The sequence below is a fragment of the Ahaetulla prasina genome, chromosome 3 (genome assembly GCF_028640845.1).
Source record: "Ahaetulla prasina isolate Xishuangbanna chromosome 3, ASM2864084v1, whole genome shotgun sequence".
Taxonomy (NCBI): Eukaryota; Metazoa; Chordata; class Lepidosauria; order Squamata; family Colubridae; genus Ahaetulla; species Ahaetulla prasina.
The window spans coordinates 205,850,443-205,870,920 of record NC_080541.1 but is presented as its reverse complement, the minus strand read 5'-3'; the positions used below and the strand labels follow the sequence as shown (position 1 = coordinate 205,870,920).

General features: G+C 43.5%; 1 protein-coding gene across 7 annotated transcripts in view; it reads left to right on the top strand.

Annotated features, from left to right (window-relative positions):
* Positions 1–20,478, top strand: part of RIPOR3 (RIPOR family member 3) — a 145,450-nt gene that overhangs the window by 72,993 nt on the left and 51,979 nt on the right. For 5 of the 7 annotated variants that reach the window (XR_009154135.1, XM_058175043.1, XM_058175044.1 and 2 more), the window contains 5 exons: positions 5,358–5,411; positions 7,008–7,157; positions 8,615–8,678; positions 10,531–10,574; positions 12,363–12,488. Coding sequence is in view for 6 of the 7 variants with exons in the window: in XM_058175043.1 (XP_058031026.1) it covers positions 5,358–5,411; positions 7,008–7,157; positions 8,615–8,678; positions 10,531–10,574; positions 12,363–12,488 (438 nt within the window). In the remaining variant the exon portion in view is untranslated. Of the gene's footprint in view, positions 1–5,357; positions 5,412–7,007; positions 7,158–8,614; positions 8,679–10,530; positions 10,575–12,362; positions 12,489–20,478 lie in introns of those variants that run through there. The other 2 variants (XM_058175046.1, XM_058175045.1) reach the window with 2 other exon arrangements.

Genomic DNA, 20,478 nt, shown 5'->3' with positions numbered 1-20,478 from the left:
CTTATGAATTTAATATGCTTGATTCATTCAATGTGAGGAAACATCTATTAGAAATGGAATTTTAGAGTTAAAAGATAGAAGGAAGCAATAGGGACTGAATACAGCAAAGTCAAGAGAAGGAGACACATCTTTAATAATAATAATAATAATAATAATAATAATAATAATAATAATAATAATAATAATAATAATAATAATAATAATAATAATAATTTAATTTCTATACTGCCCTTCTCCCGAAGGACTCAGGGTGGTTTACAGCCAGATAAAACCAACAATAAATAAATACAATACAATTAAAAACCAAAATTAAAAAACCTATTAAATTTGGCTCACAATTAAAATACATTAACCATAAAACCCCATTAAAATTAATAATAATAATAATAATTCTATGCCAGCCCTGCGCGGAAGAATAAATACATCTTCAGCTTGCGGCGGAAGGTCCGGAGGTCAGGAAGTTGTCGAAGTCCTGGGGGAAGCTCATTCCAGAGGGTAGGAGCCCCCACAGAGAAGGCCCTCCCCCTGGGGGCCGCCAGCCGGCATTGTTTGGCTGACGGCACCCTGAGGAGGCCCTCCCTATGAGAGCGCACTGGTCGGTGGGAGGCAAACGGTAGCAGTAGGCGGTCCCGTAAATACCCCGGTCCTAAGCCATGGAGTGCTTTAAAGGTGATAACCAACACCTTGAAGTGCACCCAGAAGGCCACAGGTAGCCAGTGCAGCTTGTGCAGGAGTTACATGGGAGCCCCGAGTGGCTCCCTCTATCACCCGCGCAGCCGCATTCTGGACCAACTGAAGACTCCGGGTGCTCTTCAAGGGGAGCCCCACGTAGAGAGCATTGCAGTAGTCCACCCGAGAAGTGACGAGGGCATGAGTGACTGTGCATAGGGAATCCCGGTCTAGAAAGGGGCACAGCTGACGAATCAGGCGTACCTGATAAAAAGCTCTCCTGGAGACGGTCGTCAGATGTTCATCGAAAGACAACCGCCCATCCAGGAGAACGCCTAAGCTGCGGACCCTCTCCATCGGGGCCAATGATTCGCCCCCAACAATTAGCAGGGCTGCAGCTGACTGTACTGGGATGCCGGCATCCACAGCCACTCCGTCTTGGAGAGGTTGAGCTTGAGCCTGTTTCTCCCCATCCAGACCCGCACGGCCTCCAGACACTGGGACAACACTTCGATAGCTTCGTTGGGGTGGTTAGGGGTGGAAATGTACAGCTGAGTGTCATCAGCGTACAGCTGGTACCTCACCCCAAAACCACTGATGATCTCACCCAGCGGCTTCATATAGATGTTGAACAGGAGAGGCGAGAGGACCGACCCCTGCGGCACCCCACACATGAGGTGCCTCACGGTCGATCTCTGCCCCCCTGCCAACACCGTCTGTGACCAGTCGGAGAGATAGGAGGAGAACCACCGGAAAACGGTGCCTCCCACTCCCAAACTCCCCAGCCGGCACAGCAGGATACCATGGTCAATGGTATCAAAAGCCGCTGAGAGATCTATAAGGACCAGGGCAGAGGAATAACCCCTGTCCCGAGCCCTCCAGAGATCATCGACCAACGCGACCAAAGCCGTCTCCATGCTGTACCCAGGCCGAAAGCTGGACTGGAACGGGTCCAGATAGACAGTTTCATCCAGGTACTGGGGTAACTGACATGCCACCACACTTCAACAACCTTCGCCACAAAGCGAAATCAAAATTTTTATGGTCTTTGATCAGCTTTAAGCCTCGTTTTATAAATACTGGAATATTGATCCAAATTTATCTGTTGGTAATGTTTTATTTTTATTTTTGGTTAGCTTTATGATCAGGAAAATTGATTTTTAGGATTCTAGGCTACACAATAGGTAAAGGTTCCCCTCACACATATGTGCTAGTCGTTCCTGACTCTAGGGGGTGGTGCTCATCTCCGTTTCAAAGCTGAAGAGCCAGCGCTGTCCGAAGACGTCTCTGTGATCATGTGGCCAGCATGACTAAATGCCAAAGGTGCACAGAACTCTGTTATCTTCCCACCAAAGGTGGTCCCTATTTTTCTACTTGCATTTTTACATGCTTTCGAACTGTTAGGTTGGCAGAAGCTGGGACAAGTAACAGGAGCTCACCCAGTTATGCGGCACTAAGGATTCGAACCACTGAACTGCCGACCTTTTGATCGGCAAGCTCAGCGTTTTAGCCACTGAGCCACCGCATCCTCTAGGCTACACAATAGAAGCCCATAATAATTATTACTAATATTAATATTATTCAAATAATAATATAAAACCTGAGTTTTAGATTTGATATGAAATCCAATGGTTGACTTATTATTTATTAGATTTTTGTTGTTGTTGTTAGTTGCAAAGTCGTGTCCGACCCATCGCGACCCCATGGACAACATTCCTCCAGGCCTTCCTGTCCTCTACCATCCTCTGGAGTCCATTTAAACTCATGCCTACTGCTTCAGTGACTCCATCCAGCCACCTCGTTCTCTGTCGTCCCCTTCTTCTTTTGCCCTCAGTCTTTCCCAGCATTAGGCTCTTCTCCAGTGAGTCCTTCCTTCTCATTAGGTGGCCAAAGTATTTCAGTTTCATCTTCAGGATCTGGCCTTCTAAAGAGCAGTCAGGGTTGATCTCCTGTAGAAATGACTTGTTTGTTCACCTTGCAGTCCAAGGGACTCTCAGGAGTCTTCTCCAGCACCATAGTTCAAAGGCCTCAGTTCTTTGGTGCTCAGCCTTTCTTATGGTCCAACCTTCACAGCCATACATTGCAACTGGGAAAACCATAGCTTTGACTATACGCACTTTTGTTGGCAGGGTGATGTCTCTGCTTTTTAGTACGCTGTTTAGATTTGCCATTGCTTTCCTCCCCAGGAGCAAGCGTCTTTTAATTCCTTGGCTGCAGTCCCCATCTGCGGTGATCTTGGAGCCCAGCAAAATAAAATCTGTCACTACCTCCATTTCTTCACCATCTATCTGCCAGGAATTGAAAGGGACAGATGCCATGATTTTAGTTTTCTTAATGTTGAGTTTCAAGCCAATTTTTGCACTCTCCTCCTTCACCCGCATCAAGAGACTCTTTAGTTCCTCTTCGCTTTCTGCCATTAGAGTGGTATCATCTGCATATCTGAGGTTGTTGATCTTTCTTCCTGCAATCTTAATTCCAATTTTTGATTCATCTAGCCCCGCCTTTCTCATGATGTGTTCTGCATATAAGTTAAATAGGTATCCTACCTTTATTACTTTATAAATAACTCAAGGCAGTGAACATGCCTAATTACACCTTTCTTCTTCTCCTCTTTCCCCCACAACAACAACCCTGTGAGGTGGGTTGGGCTGAGAGAGAGAGTGACTGTCTGAAAGTCACCTAGCCAGCTTTCATGCTTATGGTGGCCCAAGAAGTTACAGTCTTCCAGTTTCTAGGCAGCACCTTAGCCACGCTTCCAAACTTCCCTCTCCAGATTTTTCTTCCGATTGTGTGCCATGACATCCCACTCTCCCCCAGCCAGGGCTGGATTTTGTTTACTACTTAGGTGAGAGACTACCAGAATCATCTAGGACTGGGGAGTAAAAATAATACATTCCAGATGAAGGCAGTGACAAATGACTTCTGAACTAAAATAGAAAAAAACCTGCATATGTCCATGTAGATCAAAAGATTCTAGTGTGACTTAAAGCAGGGGTCTCCAACCTTAGCAACTTTAAGCCTGGTGGACTTCAACTCCCAGAATTCCTCAGCCAGCTTTGCTGGCTGGGGAATTCTGGGAGTTGAAGTCCACCAGGCTTAAAGTTGCCAAGGTAGGAAAGCCTTACTTAAAGGACTGTTTTACCCCATTAAAGTTCCAATGTTATTGACACTTATTGCTATTGATTCACAAACCTTTGAAACATTTTTATGACTACTAGTTATCTCTAGGACATTTGTATGGCACTATCCCAGGGACAATTTTTTGAGTCCTTTGGATGCTTTTTTTGGTCACTGCCTCCTAGGTCAAGTGTAGCTTCCCCTTCCCCGATTGCTTATATCCATTGAAATAATGCTCTTGTAAATAAGAGCACTTATTTATTTTCCAAATATGCATGCTACTAGGTCTTCATGACTTACGTGCTCTTCCTAAATAAAAGCATCTATAAAATGGATTGATTGATTTGGTCACCACACTTTAAAAAAGATGTTGAGACTCTAGAAAAAGTGCAGAAAAGAGCAACCAGGATGATTAGGGGACTAGAGACATATGAAGAACAGTTACAGAAACTGGGCATGGCTAGTCTAGTGAAAAGAAGGACCTGCAATAGCAGTGTTCCAATATTTGAGGGGCTGTCACAGAGAGGAGGGGGTCAACCTATTTCCCAAAGCACCTGAAGGCCAGACAAGGAATAATGGATGGAACTGAACAAGGAGAGATTCAACCTGGAAATAAGGGGAAATTTTCTGACAGTGAGAGCAATTAACCAATGGAATAGCTTGCCTTCAGAACTTGTGGGAGCTTCATCACTGGAAGCTTTCAAGAAGAGACTGGACTGCCATCTGTCAGAAATAGTGTAGGGTTTGCTTGGGCAGGGGCTTGGATTAGATGACCTACAAAGTCCCTTCCAACTCTGTTATTCTATTATTCTGATTATGTATTATCAAGCTGTGTTATCCTCCTGAAATCTCATAGGTAGATTTTATGATCTGTCTCTAACCTGATCCTTCAGGATCTAGAGAATATCTAGACCTGAGTGCTTATCTAGTCCCTGTGGGGCCACCCTGGAAACAGCGAAGGACTTGCCCACAGTGCCTCTGCCAGTGAAAATGGAGCTCGGGAGGACTGCGTGCGGCCTTCTTGAGGTTCGTTTTCACTGGCAGAGGGTTGCAAGAGGCCATCACAGCTGAAAACGGAGCTTGCGAGGGCCGTGGGTGGCACTCCCAAGCTCCATTTTTGCTGGCAGGGGGTTGCAGGAAGCCATCGCAGCCGAAATGGAGTTTGTTCGCTGGCAGAGTGCTCGGGCCATGACAGCCCCTCCCCACAAGAGTGACATTGAGCTGGCCACACCCATCCTAGCCACACCCACCCCAGCCCTCCAAGGTCAAACACAACCCTGATGCGGCCCTCAATGAAATTGAGTTTGACACTACTGATCCAGATCATAGTAGAGCATAAGAATGAAATAATAACAACTTCTGGGATATGCAATGTGATGGAAAGCCCTAATTCATGTCTTTTTAAATCTTAGTTGGTATATGCCAGTGATAGTGATAACAAAGGTAATCAATGCTTGCAGATACATTGCCTAAACGAGGGTTCATAAAACTACATCCTATAATAAAAAACCAATGTAATATCTGGAACTGTATAAATAACTTCTGGTTCATCTTTTTCTGTTCTTTCAAAGCAAATCCGCTCTGTTGAAAGATATATTAGGAAACTGGAATTTCAAATAAGCAAGGTAAGAGTTTGGTTTCTCTGACTGCAAGTTTATTGCAGTGGTATAAACAAATCTTGACAGTATTTTTTTCCCCCACCCTAGAATTGATTGTGGGGAAATTGTATTAGGTGCTTTCCGAAAACTTTTAATAAGTTTCCTTGTTTAAGGAGAGGCTTTTTCTTCTCAATGTCCGCATTCAGACTGATTATTGAACACAGCCCATGTTTAGCCTGTAAAACCAGTTTTCTGCCATGCCTGCTAAATTTCTTGAGTAAGGAAAAAGAAGAAGCCACAGCTCAGTTGTGTTTTATGACTGTAAAAGGTGGATCTGTGTTTAGGAGAAATAGTCTCATTCAAAGAATAGCACGCTTCCTATCATGCTTCATTCAGAATTTTTGGGTCACGTTTCACAATTCGTTTAGATCAGAAATACTTTTTTAGAAACCAGGATTTATCTATGTACTACTAAAATTCTCATAACTGGAACCTTTAAGTGGGCAAAACAGAGTAACCGTAGTGCAACAATTTTTAAACCAAGTTACCTTAAATGGGCTAATTTACAGACTGCTTGCAAACCCTGGGACCCATTGACTGCTGTGGAATTGAAATTTAGCACATTTGTGCTTGCTTCAATCCTGCATCATTGTGGTGCTGTGCCACCCAGAGATTCAGTGGATCGGTCCTGCCCTAGGCTTTTGGAGGCTGGAGAGACAGGCCCCTCTTTTAGCTGCTGGAGATCAGTAAACCAGTACCACCGTATCCCTCTGCGGGCTGGTCATACCATTGGCTGCCAGCAGGTAGTCAGATTCAGTCAAGCCAGCAGGAAGTTGGAAGTTTTGCCCTTGGTCATTCTGTTTCTTTGTTTACCTAGGCAGGGAAATATCTGTGAAAAAGTGGCACGACAGGTCCAGTGTTTTTCTATTATTGAATAGAAAATGGTCCTTAATTGTAATGGTCCTTCTGGTGAACCTTTAAGGTATATAAACAATTGTAAATAAAGTTACCATAATTATTACTGAAAAGCAAACAAATTTCTAGGATTCTGCTCACATGATAGTGATAGCACTAGCAATAGCACTTAGACTTATATACCACTTCACAGTGCTTTACAGCTTTCTCTAAGCAGTTTACAGAGTCAGCATATTGCCCCCAGCAATCTGGGTACTCATTTTACCCACCTTGGAAGGATGGAAGGCTGAGTCAACCTTGAGCCTGGTGAGATTCGATTTGCCAAACTGCTGGTAATCGGCAATCAGCAGAAGTAGCCTGCAGTACTGCATTCTAACCACTGCACCACCACGGCTCTTAATGGTCCTCCAGAGATCAAATTGAAGGAACCCACTTGAAATGGCTGGTTGGCTGATAGAAATCCATATATGGGTCTCAAGGCTGAGTCTTACTACCATTATGACTTGATTGAATTATTACAGACAGTTGAAAAACTTAAAATATTCTCACAATCTGGGATATGTATGTGGAACAACTTTTGGAAATATCATGATAACTTTCAATGTGGTAGTAACAAGATATGGCATATATTTGGTACAGATACACACACACACATATCGGTATGTATATACACATATTGGTATATATATCTGCTCTTTTCTTTAAAAGGTAGAAGAATTATATGAAGCATACAGCATCCAGTGTAGATTGAGAGATGGTGCTTCAAATATGAAACACGCTTTTTCCTTGTCTCCTTCCACTAAAGCATCAAGAGAGAGCCTGGTAGAACTCTACAAAAATCTCCAAGAATGTACAGAGGTACAGTTATTTTTACATTTCTTGATTCTACTTTAGGTTAGATAGCAAAAGTAATTATGGAATCTGGTTTTGAGAAATAAGAATTAGATCTATATTCTACATTCCTAATGAGACTGGTTTGAATTTCACGCTACTGACATTGGTTAGATCCCAGAGAATTTGCTTTGAGCTAAGTAACTGAATTGGGGTGCTTCCAGATGGACTTGGTGCAAGGAAAAGTGAAAGGAAAATTTGTAGAGGAAGAATGTTATTAATGAAAGGTGAAATAAGCAGGTAGTCCTCTATTTACAACTGTTCATTTAGTGACCATTCGAAATTACCATGACACTGAAAAAAGTGACTTATAACAGTTTTTCACTCTTAAGACCATTGCAGCAACCCCATGGTCATGTGATCAAAATCCAGACACTTGGCAACTGACTCATAGTTATGACGGTAGCAGTGTTTCGGGGACATGTGATCACTTTTTGCGACCTTCTGACAAGCAAAGTCAATGGGGAAGCCAGATTAGTTTAACAACCATGTGACTTAATTTAGCAACTGCATGATTCACTTAACAAGTGTGGCAAGAAAGGTCGTAAAATGAGACAAAACTAACTTAACCGCTGTCTCGTTTAGCAGCAGAAATTTTGGGCTCAATTGTGGTCATAAATCAAAGACTGACAGTACTAGATTCATTTTGAAGGAGGCAGGAACAATTATCCAGCAAAGTCTTATTTGGAAGTAATCTGTGGATTACTGTGGATTTCTATCAATTCTAACCATTAGAATTACTTTTACCCCCAAATCCTGGGCATGGTATTTTGAAGCAGTTGATGAGAAATGTATTAAAGTACTTTTCTCCTTGTCTCCAAGAGCAGATTTAATCACGCCTTAATCAGTGTTACTCTTAACAATTCACAGGAAAGATAGAGCATATAAAGCAGCGGTCACCAACCAGTGGTCCATGGACCACTAGTGGTCTGCAAGAAAATTTTGGTGGTCCACAGAAAGATTATTTGCATTTTTTATATTGCACTAAATACTATTTAACTTTAAAAAAAAATCATATTAGTGGTCTGCGGGATTTAAAATTTTGAATTTGGTGGTCCCTGAGGTCCGAAAGGTTGGTGACCTCTGATATAAAGCATTTTTGAAGTTATTTAACAGGGCCTGCCAGCAAAGAGAGTACCAAAAAAACCCCAAAAAAACCCCTTTCCAGGACACTTTTTAAAAAGCAATTGTTTTACACAAGTGATAATGAGATGTGTTAAATGATAATGAAATGGGCTACTATACTTCCATGAAAGAGCACATCTCTATTTTTGGTTGCATATCAGCCAGCTGTTCTTTTTTGTACTCTCCCAAAATTAGGGAGTCAAATCAAGTAGCCAATAATCATGTTGAGAGAGTGAAAAGAACAGGTCCTTTTAATGCCAGAATACGCTTAGTCTCATTGCTCTGTATTTATCTTTCAGGATATGTGTTTGATTGAGGGGACCCTTGAAGTACATTTGGGGGAGTTTCACTTGAAGATGAAAGGTGAGCTGAATTGTTGAAGTGCTTGGAAGGAGCTGATGTATGACATTAGTTATGAAGAATAAATCATAGATTCAGAAAGATACACATCTTTGCCCTAACACGGTGGTGTCAAACTCAAGGCCCACCAGCCATATCCGGCCCACTGGGTGCTTAGATCCAGCCCACCATGGAAAACCCATGGTGCCTTTGCCAGCCCATGGTGCCTCTGCCAGCAAAAACAGGGTTTGGGAAGGCCGCGTGCAGCCCTCTCGAGCTCCATTTTAGCTGGCAGAAGGTCGTAGGAGGCAGTCACAGCCAAGCTTGTTTTCACTGGCAGAGCGCTCAGGCCACCACAGGCACCCCTGTCATGAGTGACATTGAGTTGGCCACATCCCCCCGCCCCCCCTCCGAGGTCAAATACAACTCTGATGCAGTCCTCAATGAAATCGAGTTTGACACCCCTGCCCTAACATAAGAAAAGGTGCTGATCATAATGGGGTACTTCCCAGTTAGACTTTTATTATGGATTTACCTTGGCTTCTTCATGTGTTACCAATAAGGAGAATATTTGTAGCTCAGGATTGAAATGAGAGGTCCTTGTGCTCTCTGAGTTTGTTTGCTTTCTTGCAGATGTTTCATTACCCAAACAAGGTAACTTCATCAGTGCAGGGAACAAAAAGACAAAAACACCTCCCCATCAGCAATCAACATCCAGATGAGAATAGATTAACTCCAGAATTAACAACTACCAATTCTTCAGTTTGCATTCCATTCACCAAAAAAATGGAATGCAAACACTTTTTAACATTTTGGATTAGCACCTTTTGCAATTTGGCAAGAGGTTCTCCCCTGTTTTCCACCACTGCACACTGTATATATAGTAGCTACATACATTTGAAAATATTTTTTTGATAGCCATCAATTTTAATATTGTCTCACTTATTAGTTTAAGCCCCACCATATCCTTAAGAAGTGGCCTGTGACTGGTAACAGTAATTAACTTATCTCTTAAACATACAATTTAGTATGCTTCACAATTCAAGTTTTCCTTGGTCAATAAAACTCACATCTCAGGTTCCCATTTCATTGTAAAAAGAGGAATTCATTTTCAATATTGGCGCCAACTGTAACCAATGTTCCTTCTAGCTTTGCTTTGGCCAGATCAACTAGAATGTTGATGTAAAAGTTCAATATTCTTCAGCAACTAAAGGACCTTGAGGACATCTGACCTTGAGATATTGTTAACTGGTATTTAGATTTCTGTAAATTTTTTCTGCCACGTTGATACATTTTTCTTGGCGACTTTGTAGAACTGGTTTGCCATTGCCTTCTTCTGAACTTGACAGAGATCCTTTTTCTAGAATAGATTGACTTCCTCAATATCAGCAGAGCTTTAGCTGCCCTTACTTCGATTATAGATTAACCTGGAATTCATTCGTGTCTTTGAAATTTACCAGCCTATCCTAGTGCTTATGCTCTTGTTGGCATCTTGGGCTGAATCACTGACAGCATTAAGGCATCTTTCCATATCAAAACATTAATTATACAAATGATGAATGCTGGGCCTTCATTTCATGTACTAAGACAGATCTATGATAATGATGGGCTTGATCACACATTTTTGTACTTTATATGAGAATGAAGTTGGCATGGGCTACGATCAGGAGGATTCATTTGCTGGAAAGGTGTTGAAAGAGAAGCTTTGGTATTAGCATTTCAACTTGTTTGTTGGACCTCAAAAAATTCTTGTGGCATTTAGTTGAAGGGATGATTATGTATTTGGGGATCACCAACAATTTATGTACTGGTTTCTTTTCTCAGAATCTATGAATTTAGATTCTTACTTGTTTTTTTTGTGTGTTTCTTTATCCAGGATTGGTGGGTTATGCTCGTCTCTGTCCAGGTGACCAATATGAGGTATAGTATTTAGCAAATTATTAAAAAGTGATACTTGGGTATTAGTATTAGTGAGAGGTCATTTGTTGCCAGGTCCAATCCTTGGCATCTCTAGGTAGAAAGAAAAATAATTCTATATAGTTGTAAATAGTCCATGTAGACATGGTTTTTCCCCAAATCTTTCCTCTCCCCCCACCCCCGTCTTCCTCCTGCTTCTTTCCCAAATATCTAGGATCAATTAGCTAGCCTATTTTTAAACATGGATCTTGCCCTCTTCAAGAGACAATAGCAGTGTTCCAATATCTAAGAGGCTGCCACAAAGAAGAGGAGGTCAACCTATTCTCCAAAGCACCTGAGGGCAGGACAAGAAGCAGTGGGTGGAAACTAATCAAGGAGAGAGGCAAATTAGAACTAAGGAGAAATTTCCTGACAGGCAGAACAATTAATCAGGGGAACAATTTGCCTCCAGAAGTTGTGAACACTGGAAGTTTTTAAGAAGATGTTGGATAACCATTTGTCTGAAGTGGTGTAGGGTTTCCTGCCTAAGCAGGGGGTTGGACTAGAAGACCCCCAAGGTCCCTTCCAATTCTGTTATTCTATATAAGACGAGCTCCAGACCCATGTTTAGAAATAATTTAGCTGACAAACACAAATAAGCAGCACTTGGTTCATTAGGCAACTTAATAGATACAGGTAGCCCTCCAACCTACGACCACAACTGAGTCCAAATTTCTGTTGTTAAACAAGACAGTTGTTAAGTGAGTCTTACCCCATTTCACGACCTTTCTTTCCACAGTTGTTAAGTGAATCACTGCAATTGTTAAATTAGTCTCACGGTTGTTAAGCTACTCTGGCTTCTCGGTGGACTTTGCTTTGCTTGTTAGAAGGTTGCAAAAGGGGATCACATGACCTGGGACACTGCAGCCATCATAAATATGAGTCAGTTGCCAGGCATCCAACTGGGTCAAGGGATATATTGGGCTAGTATATTTGTATGATAAATATTTTCATCGAATGGAAAGTCTGTAATTTCTGTAGCTTTTGCTTTTGCAAATAGCCCTGAAGGGTAGCACCAGTTCTATATGACTTGGCAATCCACCCAACCAAGTTGCAGTTTTAGTTCTCTCTACTTTCTCCTCCTCACTTTCCTTCTCTATTGACCTGGCTCAATTGATTGTTGCCTTGGTTTATATACTAAATGATTGACCCTTTGGGATCCCCATATCAAAACAACTTACTTTATGTGTGGCCAGAATCTGAAATTATTTAACACAGCACAGTATTTAAAGCAAAATGGTTCGGTTAAGACCGGCATACAAGGGACTGATTGGGATAGATTGTAGGGGTGACACTGAAATATAATTTCATCATATTTTATTTATCTATATATTAAATTATTGTATTTTATTCTAATTTCATTTTAAACTGTATTTTATTCTAATTTCATTTTAAACTGTATTTTATTCTAATTTCATTTTAAATTGTATTTTATCCAATTCCACTTTAAATTGTTTTTATCAGATTTTAGTAATAATTTGTGTCTGGAACTCTGCACTTTGATATGGCGCAAGGGCTAATCAATAAAGTAAACTAACTAACTTCTCTATCGGCTCTTTCCACTCAAGAGGAAAATACCATTAGCACGTAATATGGAGTGCATTCTGCCTGTAAATTGGCTGAGGTTTTTTTTTTAATGCATTTTGCTGATCCAACAAGAATAAGGTTCCCATCAATTCCTGCAAACAACAACAACAAGCCCAAATGCACTTATGATAGGTGTTCCTGTCTCTTGTTTTTATATCGCTGTAGGTGTTTATACGGCTGGGGCGCCAAAAGTGGAAAATAAAAGGCAAGATTCTGACAGATGACAGTCAAACTTGGGACGAGGAAGAAAAAGTTTTCATACCCAGCCTCCATGAGAATTTTGAAATCAAGGTAAGAATGTGTATGAATGGAAGCTTTCTTTGGGTAGCCAGCAGGGGTATCTGCAGGATATAGTAAATTTTTTAAAAAGGCAAGATAATAGCTATGAGGGTGTGGTCAAAGCCTCACCATTTTACAATGCAAGATCTACATAAATCATGCAGAGTTTTGATTGTGTCATTGGAGCTGCCATCTTGACATTTATGACCTTATTCTTTAGTTATTGTAGCTAGTACTGCTACGTATAGTATTTGGCCAAGGCAAATCTTTTGTAAACATGTATTCCCATATCCTAAAGAAAAAAAATTGTATGAATTGGCTTTTTGTAAGTTGTGAAAGAAAAAACTAGTGTGAACTACCAATTAAACTGATGTGTTGCTAATCTCTTAGACATGGTGGTGCAGTGGTTAGAATGCAGTACTGCAGCTACTTCTGCTGACTGCTGACTGCTGTAGCAGTTTGGCAGTTCGGATCTCACCAGGCTCAAGGTTGACTCAGCCTTCCATCTTCCGAGGTCGGTAAAATGAGGACCCACATTGTTGGGGGCAATATGCTGACTCTTTAAAGCACTTAGAGGGGTCTGTAAAGCACTGTAAAGTGGTATATAAGTCTAAGTACTATTGTTCTGTGCAAAAATCTACTCAACATTAAATAAAGGCCAAGGAAATCCAAAAGGAATTTGACTTAATCGGTTTGTGGATACTCTAGGCCAGTGATGGCGAACCTTTTAGACACCGAGTGCCCAAACTGTGCATGTGCACATGCCCAAACTGAAAGGTGCACGTGTGCGAATGTGTGCAAACATGCATGTGTGCATGCGCAGACATGCACGCATGCACAGCAGAGATTTAAAGACCAGCTGGCCGGTGGGAGGCAGGGCATCCCAACACCGGCAGCACGGCAAGAGGCAAGATCTTTTTCTTTCATGAGTTCCTGTTTCATCATTTGCAAGGAAACAAAGCTCACAAAAGAAACGCCACATAGATCTGACCTGGGGCAATGGCACACGTGCCAGCAGAGAGGGCTCTGTGTGCCACCTCTGGCACGCATGCCATAGGTTCGCCATCATGGTTCTAGACTGATTCCACTTTTCAGTCTGCCCCAGATTCTGCCATTTCTACACTTTGGCAAAATTCTCTGGAATAATCCTCTGCTTGGAAACTTTTACACCCTGTAAGCAACTGTTGCAACACTGCTTGTTTGCTGGCAACACTTCTCTTGTACTGGCAATGTGTTTGTTGTGGGGTAGGCAGAGCTCTGCTGGAAAGAATTCCAGATTCCTCTCCAGCCAAGCTTATGGAAATGTGCTTAAAATGTTCCTTTCTTCTCTACATGATGAGAGGTTAATTGAAATGCACTATGCAAATGTTGTGAGAAAACATGCAGATCCTTCATTGTGCCAATGCAGAGGAATCAACTCCTCCAAGTTGAAGGGAGAAGTAATAGAACTGGCTTTTCTACTGTTAGGATTCAACATGCAAGACACACTGTTTTAAACCATCTTTGGATGAGTTCACATAGCGCCAGCTGATGATTTGCATCTGTGAAATTACTGTCACAAAGAGTTTTCTTGCCATTTCAAAACTTAAGTTTCATTAGAAACAGGTTGCACATCAAAGTGGTAGAAGTCCTTTGAGTTATGTCAATGCATGTATGAAGTTTGTTTATGGTTAATTTTATATGTTGTCTTACACATTGAAGGGCTAATAAAATGAGAACACTTTTATCATCTTCTTGCTTGGATGCTATATTTTCTGTGCTGGAGTGATCTATAGTTCTTGAGATGTTTCTGATATAAACTCATAGTTTATTAACTTGGCGGCCCTTGACACAACCAGTATCTTTAACTCAATGAAGAATGAAAATTGTAGTGCAGAAACAAATGGAAAGCTACAGAATTTATCCAACTATACAGTACATTTTTATAGAGTGAGTGTATCCGAAATAAAAAGAAAAATATCAAGTGAAATATTCAAATATTGTAATCTGGTTCCCTCATTATGCAAAATAGTGTGATTTCTTTGGTTTGCCTTTATTGTGAATTCTAAATAATGAGTTATGGTTTGGTGTGTTATGTGAACCCAGCCAATTGTACTTAATTTAATAAACCATGATTAAGCTTATGCAATGTATCAGCCAGGTTATGGTGTAAAGTCAAGTTCCAAATCCAGATGGCCAAATATTTGCTCCTTTGCCAACTACTATGCTATGCTAGCATAATACTGGTAGTAAAATGACATATCTATGTTTTCTGAGGTAAAAAAATATCTCCATCTGAGGGAACAATAGAGTTTTGTTTTGTTTCCTCATCATGATGTCATTTGGGGAACAGTGTGAGTTAATGTATCTGATTTTTGTAATGTATCTTTAAATGTTTTGGCGGGAAACAAGCACGTTGCTGATTGGTTGAAGCCGCCGGTTAAACTGTATATAAGGAGAGGTTTTTCCCCAGCCCGGTTGCTGGGTTCACCATATATTAAAGAGCTGTTGTCACTACCCTGGTCTCCAGCCTCGTTACTTCCCGAACTTAACACTGGCGACGAAGGTGGGATCTCGAGGCTAAGAGCACCAGGAACGAGCTGAACGCACGGAAGAACCGAACCCAGCAAACTCAGGGCAGAAACGCGGCGATGGCCAGCTACATTCCGCCCGCGCCGTTTGACCCATCCAGGGAGAAATGGGGAACGTACATGACCCGTTTCGAGAGCTTCCTCGAGGCAAACGAACTGCAAGGAGTTCAGACAACCGCAAAGGGCATATTTCCTGAGCCACTGCGGTCCGAGGTCATCGACATCGCGGAAGCCCTGGCAGAGCCAACGCCGGTACAATCGGTATCGTGGCAAACTCTGCAAAATCTATTGAAGAACCATTTCGCCAACACCGTCCAAATATATGCGTTTTGAATTTGGAGAGCGCAGACAGCAAGAGGGCGAATCCATCAGCGATTACATGGCCGCCCTGAGAAAAGCCTCCAAGGATTGTGGGTACCGAGACTTGGATGAGGAGCTGTTAGAGCAACTCATCCGTGGGGTCAGAGACATTCGTTTGCGGAGGCGGCTGCTATCAAAAAGCAATCTAACGCTGGCAAACGCTCTGGACGAAGCCAGAGCTCATGAGATGTCCACCCAAGCGGCGGAAACCCTACAAAAGCCGCTCACGCCAACGGCGAGCGCGAAATCAACCCCGGTCCACAACGAAGAAATCCAGACCGAATCAGATGGCGAGGATGAGGAAGGAGTTTGCCTCACCGGGAGAAGGGGCAAAGAAGACCGGGATGAATGCGGAAGTTGCGGAGGGCAACACCAGCGTCAACGATGCAAGTTCAAGGGCGCTACATGTCGGTGCGAGAAGAAGGGCACCTGGCTCAAGTCTGTCGAGCACCCCAACCTTCCGCCGAAAATTCAAACCAACCAATCAGGCGCGGGATCGGCAAGGCGACCCGTGATTGGTCAAAACAAAAAGGGCGCGAATTCAAGTTGAACGACCGTGATAGTAGGCCGAGCAGCAACCCGCGTCGAGAAGAAAATCTTCACAAAACCGAAAATCGAAGGAGTGCCGTGCCGACTAGAAGTGGACACAGGGTCAGCGATCACAATCATGTCCTGGGACACTTTTGCAGCTTTGCGAAAATCGTAAGCGCAAACTGCAAACACAGCGGCTAAGAGTTCACGACTACCAAGGGAATCGCATCCCTGTTAGAGGACCACCTCCGTCCCCGTCGAGTACGGTCCACACAAGAAGACCCTGCCCATCACGATAGTCGAAGGGACCCTGCCAAGTTTGTTGGGACTAGACTGGTTCCGTGCATTGGGCATGGGAGTGACTGGCATCTACAGAAGTGATGTTACCCTAAAAGACGCACTCATGGACGAATTCGAAGATGTGTTCAAGGACTGCCTGGGCAAGTACAAGGGGACCCCTATTTCCTTCAATTTAGACCCCCAGGTAGCCCCCATACGGTTAAAAGCAAGGAGGGTCCCTTTTGCCCTTAAACCCAAGATTGACAGGGAGATAGACAAGCTCATCAGTCAGGGGATACTGGTGCCAGTCGATCATGCAAAGTGGGAGACGCCAATCGTCACCCCAGTGAAACCAGATGGGTCAGTTAGAATCTGCGCTGACTACAAGGCAACGTTAAACAAAGCCTTGCAAAAAAGCGCTTACCCGGTCCCCGTGGTGCAACACTTGCTGCACTCGCTGGGGCAAGGGCACGTTTTTGCCAAATTAGATTTGGCCCAAGCCTATCAACAACTGCCTGTAGACGCCAACACAGCGAAGCCCAGACAATTGTGACTCACAGAGGTGCTTTCAAGTGTACCCGGTTACAGTTTGGGGTGAGTGTGGCACCTGGTCTATTCAAAATTTAATGGGCGACTTCTGCAAGGGCTCCGGGGTAGTCCCTATTTTGATGATGTATTGGTATCAGCGAAAATTTAGAAGAATTGGGGGCGTTTGAGAAAAGTTCTGGGCATTTTCGGTCAGCGGTCTAAAGGTTAAAGTGAACAAATGCCAAATAGGGGTAGAATCCGTAGAATTCTTGGGCTACAGAATAGACAAGGAAGGAATTCACCCCACTGAGAGCAAGGTCAAGGCAATAAGAAAGGCTCCAGTGCCAAAAAACAAAACAGAGCTACAGGCATTCCTGGGTCTAGTGAACTTTTACGCGGTCTTTTTGAAAAATAAGGCAACCGTTGCCGAGCCGCTACATAAGTTACTGGGAAAGAATACTGTTTGGTCTTGGGGAAAGACGGAAGCTAGGGCTTTCGAGGCAGTAAAAAACCTACTCTCGAGCGATAGCTTACTGATCCAGTATCATAGCACAATGCCATTGGTATTAGTTTGCGATGCTTCCCCTTACGGGGTGGGTGCTGTGCTCAGCCACAGGCTTCCAAATGGCACAGAAGCCCCAATAGCCTTCTACTCCAGAACAATGTCCTCGACAGAGAGGAACTATAGTCAGTTGGATAAGGAAGCTCTAGCTATAGTCTCAGGGGTAAAAAAGTTTCACGAATACGTCTTTGGTAGAGATTTTGAAATTGTTACAGACCATAGACCACTGTTAGGGTTACTGGCTGGCGACCGCCCAACGCCTGTGGCACTTTCACGATTGACCCGATGGACTATCTTTTTAGCCGCCTACTCCTATAAACTGCGGCATCGGCCAGGAAAAGAGTTGGGGCATGCGGACGCATTAAGCAGATGCCCACTACCAGGGGCGATCGAGGACCCCACTCCGGGGACGCCCATACTGTTAATTGACTCTCTGGACTCTGGCCCAGTCACGTCTAAGGAGGTGGCTCGGGCGTCATACCGGGACATTATTTTGAGAACTGTACTTGGTTGGGTACAAAGAGGGTGGCCGCTGCGCGGGCGGCGTTTAAAGAGTTTGTAAAGCGTGGGGAACTTTCGGCTCAAGGGGTGCCTGCTATGGGGGATCAGTGGTGATCCCAGAGAAATTGAGGAAAAGGGTGTTGGATCTCCTCCACGAGGTCACCCAGGGATCGTAAGGATGAAGGGTCTAGCGAGAAGCTATGTGTGGTGGCCCTTAATGGACTCAGAAATTGCTGAAAGGGTAGGAAATGCCAGGCCTGCCAGGAGTCCAGACCGCTACCCCAACGGCCCCGGTTCGGGAATGGGAGAGACCCCAAGGGCCCTGGTCTAGAATCCACATTGATTTTGCCGGCCCTTCCACGGCCAAACCTTCCTGGTAGTAGTCGATGCCTACTCCAAATGGCTGGAAATCATTCTCATGAGATCCATGACAGCCGAGGCCGTGATCTCAGTCCTCGGCACCTATTTGTAACCCATGGGTTGCCCGACACACTAGTTTCCGATAACGGCCCGCAATTCACGGCAACCCAGTTTGAGGAGTACTTGGCAGAAGAGGGCATCCGACATGCCCTCTCGGCGCCTTTCCACCCTGCGGCGAATGGGCTTGGAGAGGGTTTCGTCCGGGCGCAAAGAGGCATTGTCCAGAATCAAGCCAGGCGACTGGCAAACAAAAATCGATGTTTTCCTGGCCGTCCAACACAGAACCCCCTGTGTCACAACCGGCAGAAGCCCAGCAGAATTATTAATGGGCCGAAAACTCAGGTGCCCACTAGACCGTTTAAATCCAAACTATACATCGAAAAAACAAGAGGGATGGAAATAGGCGACCGAGTGTGGGCACACAACTATGGTGAAGGCCAAATCTGGGTAGCAGGACAAATCCTAAACATAACAGGTCCAAAATCATACTTGGTGGAGTTAAAAGACGGCCGAGTATGGAGGCGCCACATAGACCAAATACGAAAACGCATAGCCGAACAATCCGAATTAGACGAAACAGGCCCTGACTATACAATGTTTGAATCCACAGCTGACTCAAACCCGGGAAAATCGCAGGACTTATCTGAGTTCCCGGAGGTCCAGCGACGCCAACAGGTTCCATTAGAAAACAGCAGGGACGACTCTGCAAATAATCCAGGGCCGGATGGCCTAGAGGAGGAGCTGAGAGGAGCAAACAGCCCCTCCGGTCAGCTCGACCCACTCCCAGGGAATGAACTGCGCAGGTCCGAAAGAGTCAGGAGACGCCCAGTCTATTTGCGTGATTACGTTGAAAAATAATATGTAAATATCATGTAAATAGGAGTAAAGTGTTTTCTGGGAGGGAAGGAGTGTAATGTATCTTTAAATGTTTTGGCAGGAAACAAGCACGTTGCTGATTGGTTGAAGCCGCCGGTTAAACTGTATATAAGGAGAGGTTTTTCCCCAGCCCGGTTGCTGGGTTCACCATATATTAAAGAGCTGTTGTCACTACCCTGGTCTCCAGCCTCGTTACTTCCCGAACTTAACAATTTTAGTGTTGCTTTTTGCATGGCTTTTATATACCATATTTTTCGGAGTATAAGGCGCACGTTTCCCCCCCCTAAAAGTGGATGAAAATTTGGGTGCGTCTTATACACTGAATGTAGCCCCGCCCACCCTATGGCCTCTTCCTCCCAGCAATTTACCTCCTTGCAGCAAGCAGCAAGAAGAAACAGCCCATTTCAGCTTCAGCACAGCCTAATTAGCAAAAGTTGATTGTCCATTGGATCGGCCTCCCAATTCTTAGCTGTTCCAGACTGCAGGCATTGCCATTGCCTATTGCTATGTGGCCTCTGCTGCTTGCTGCAAGGAGATGAATTGCTGGGAGCAGATTTTCTTTTCTTGTGCTAATCAAGCTATGCTGAAAACAAAAATGAAAGTAAAGCAGGCTGTTTGCTGTTTGCTGTTTGCTGCCAGGAGGCAAAATTGCTGGGAGGCAGAGGCAGATTTCTTTTTCTTGTTTTCCTCACCAAAAAAGGTAGGTGAGTCTTATAGTCCGGAGCGTCTTATACTCAGAAAAATATGCTATGACATATGACATTGTATATAGTATTAATTATGGGGTCCTTGGTGCTCTCTAAGTTTAGTTGTTTTCTTGCAGACAAACTAGGTAACATCATCAGTGCTAGTAAGGAATGTGGTTTGCTCATTTTATATTCTAATGGTTTGACCTGTCATTGTTGGTGGAAGTGGTCTTCATGGTTCCTTGATTGGGCAGTTGCTTACAACCAAGCTCAGAGAGCACCCAGAAGCTGACAGTTTAACCCTGAGCTATAAATATTCTCTTCTATCATTAGTGTTAATTAAATCATTTGCCCACTCTACCACCTTGAGATACAGATTTCATATTTTAAAAGCAACACCTGGATCCATTTGATTGTGGTTTATTTTCTGCAAAGGGAGGGAACTTGATGACTAATAAGGACCTTCTCTTAACTTGCTCTTCTTCTTGCCTCCCTCCATTTAGGATTCCAATTGCAGTAGTAATGCTGTATTGTTGACCCGATAAAGGAAGTGCTTAGATTAGAATAATGACTAGTTTTATAAGGCTATACTTCAGGTGAAATTCATCAGGTTCTGACAAGTTCTGGAGAACCGGGAGCGGAAATTTTGAGTAGTTCGGAGAACCGGCAAATATTACCTCTGGCTGGCC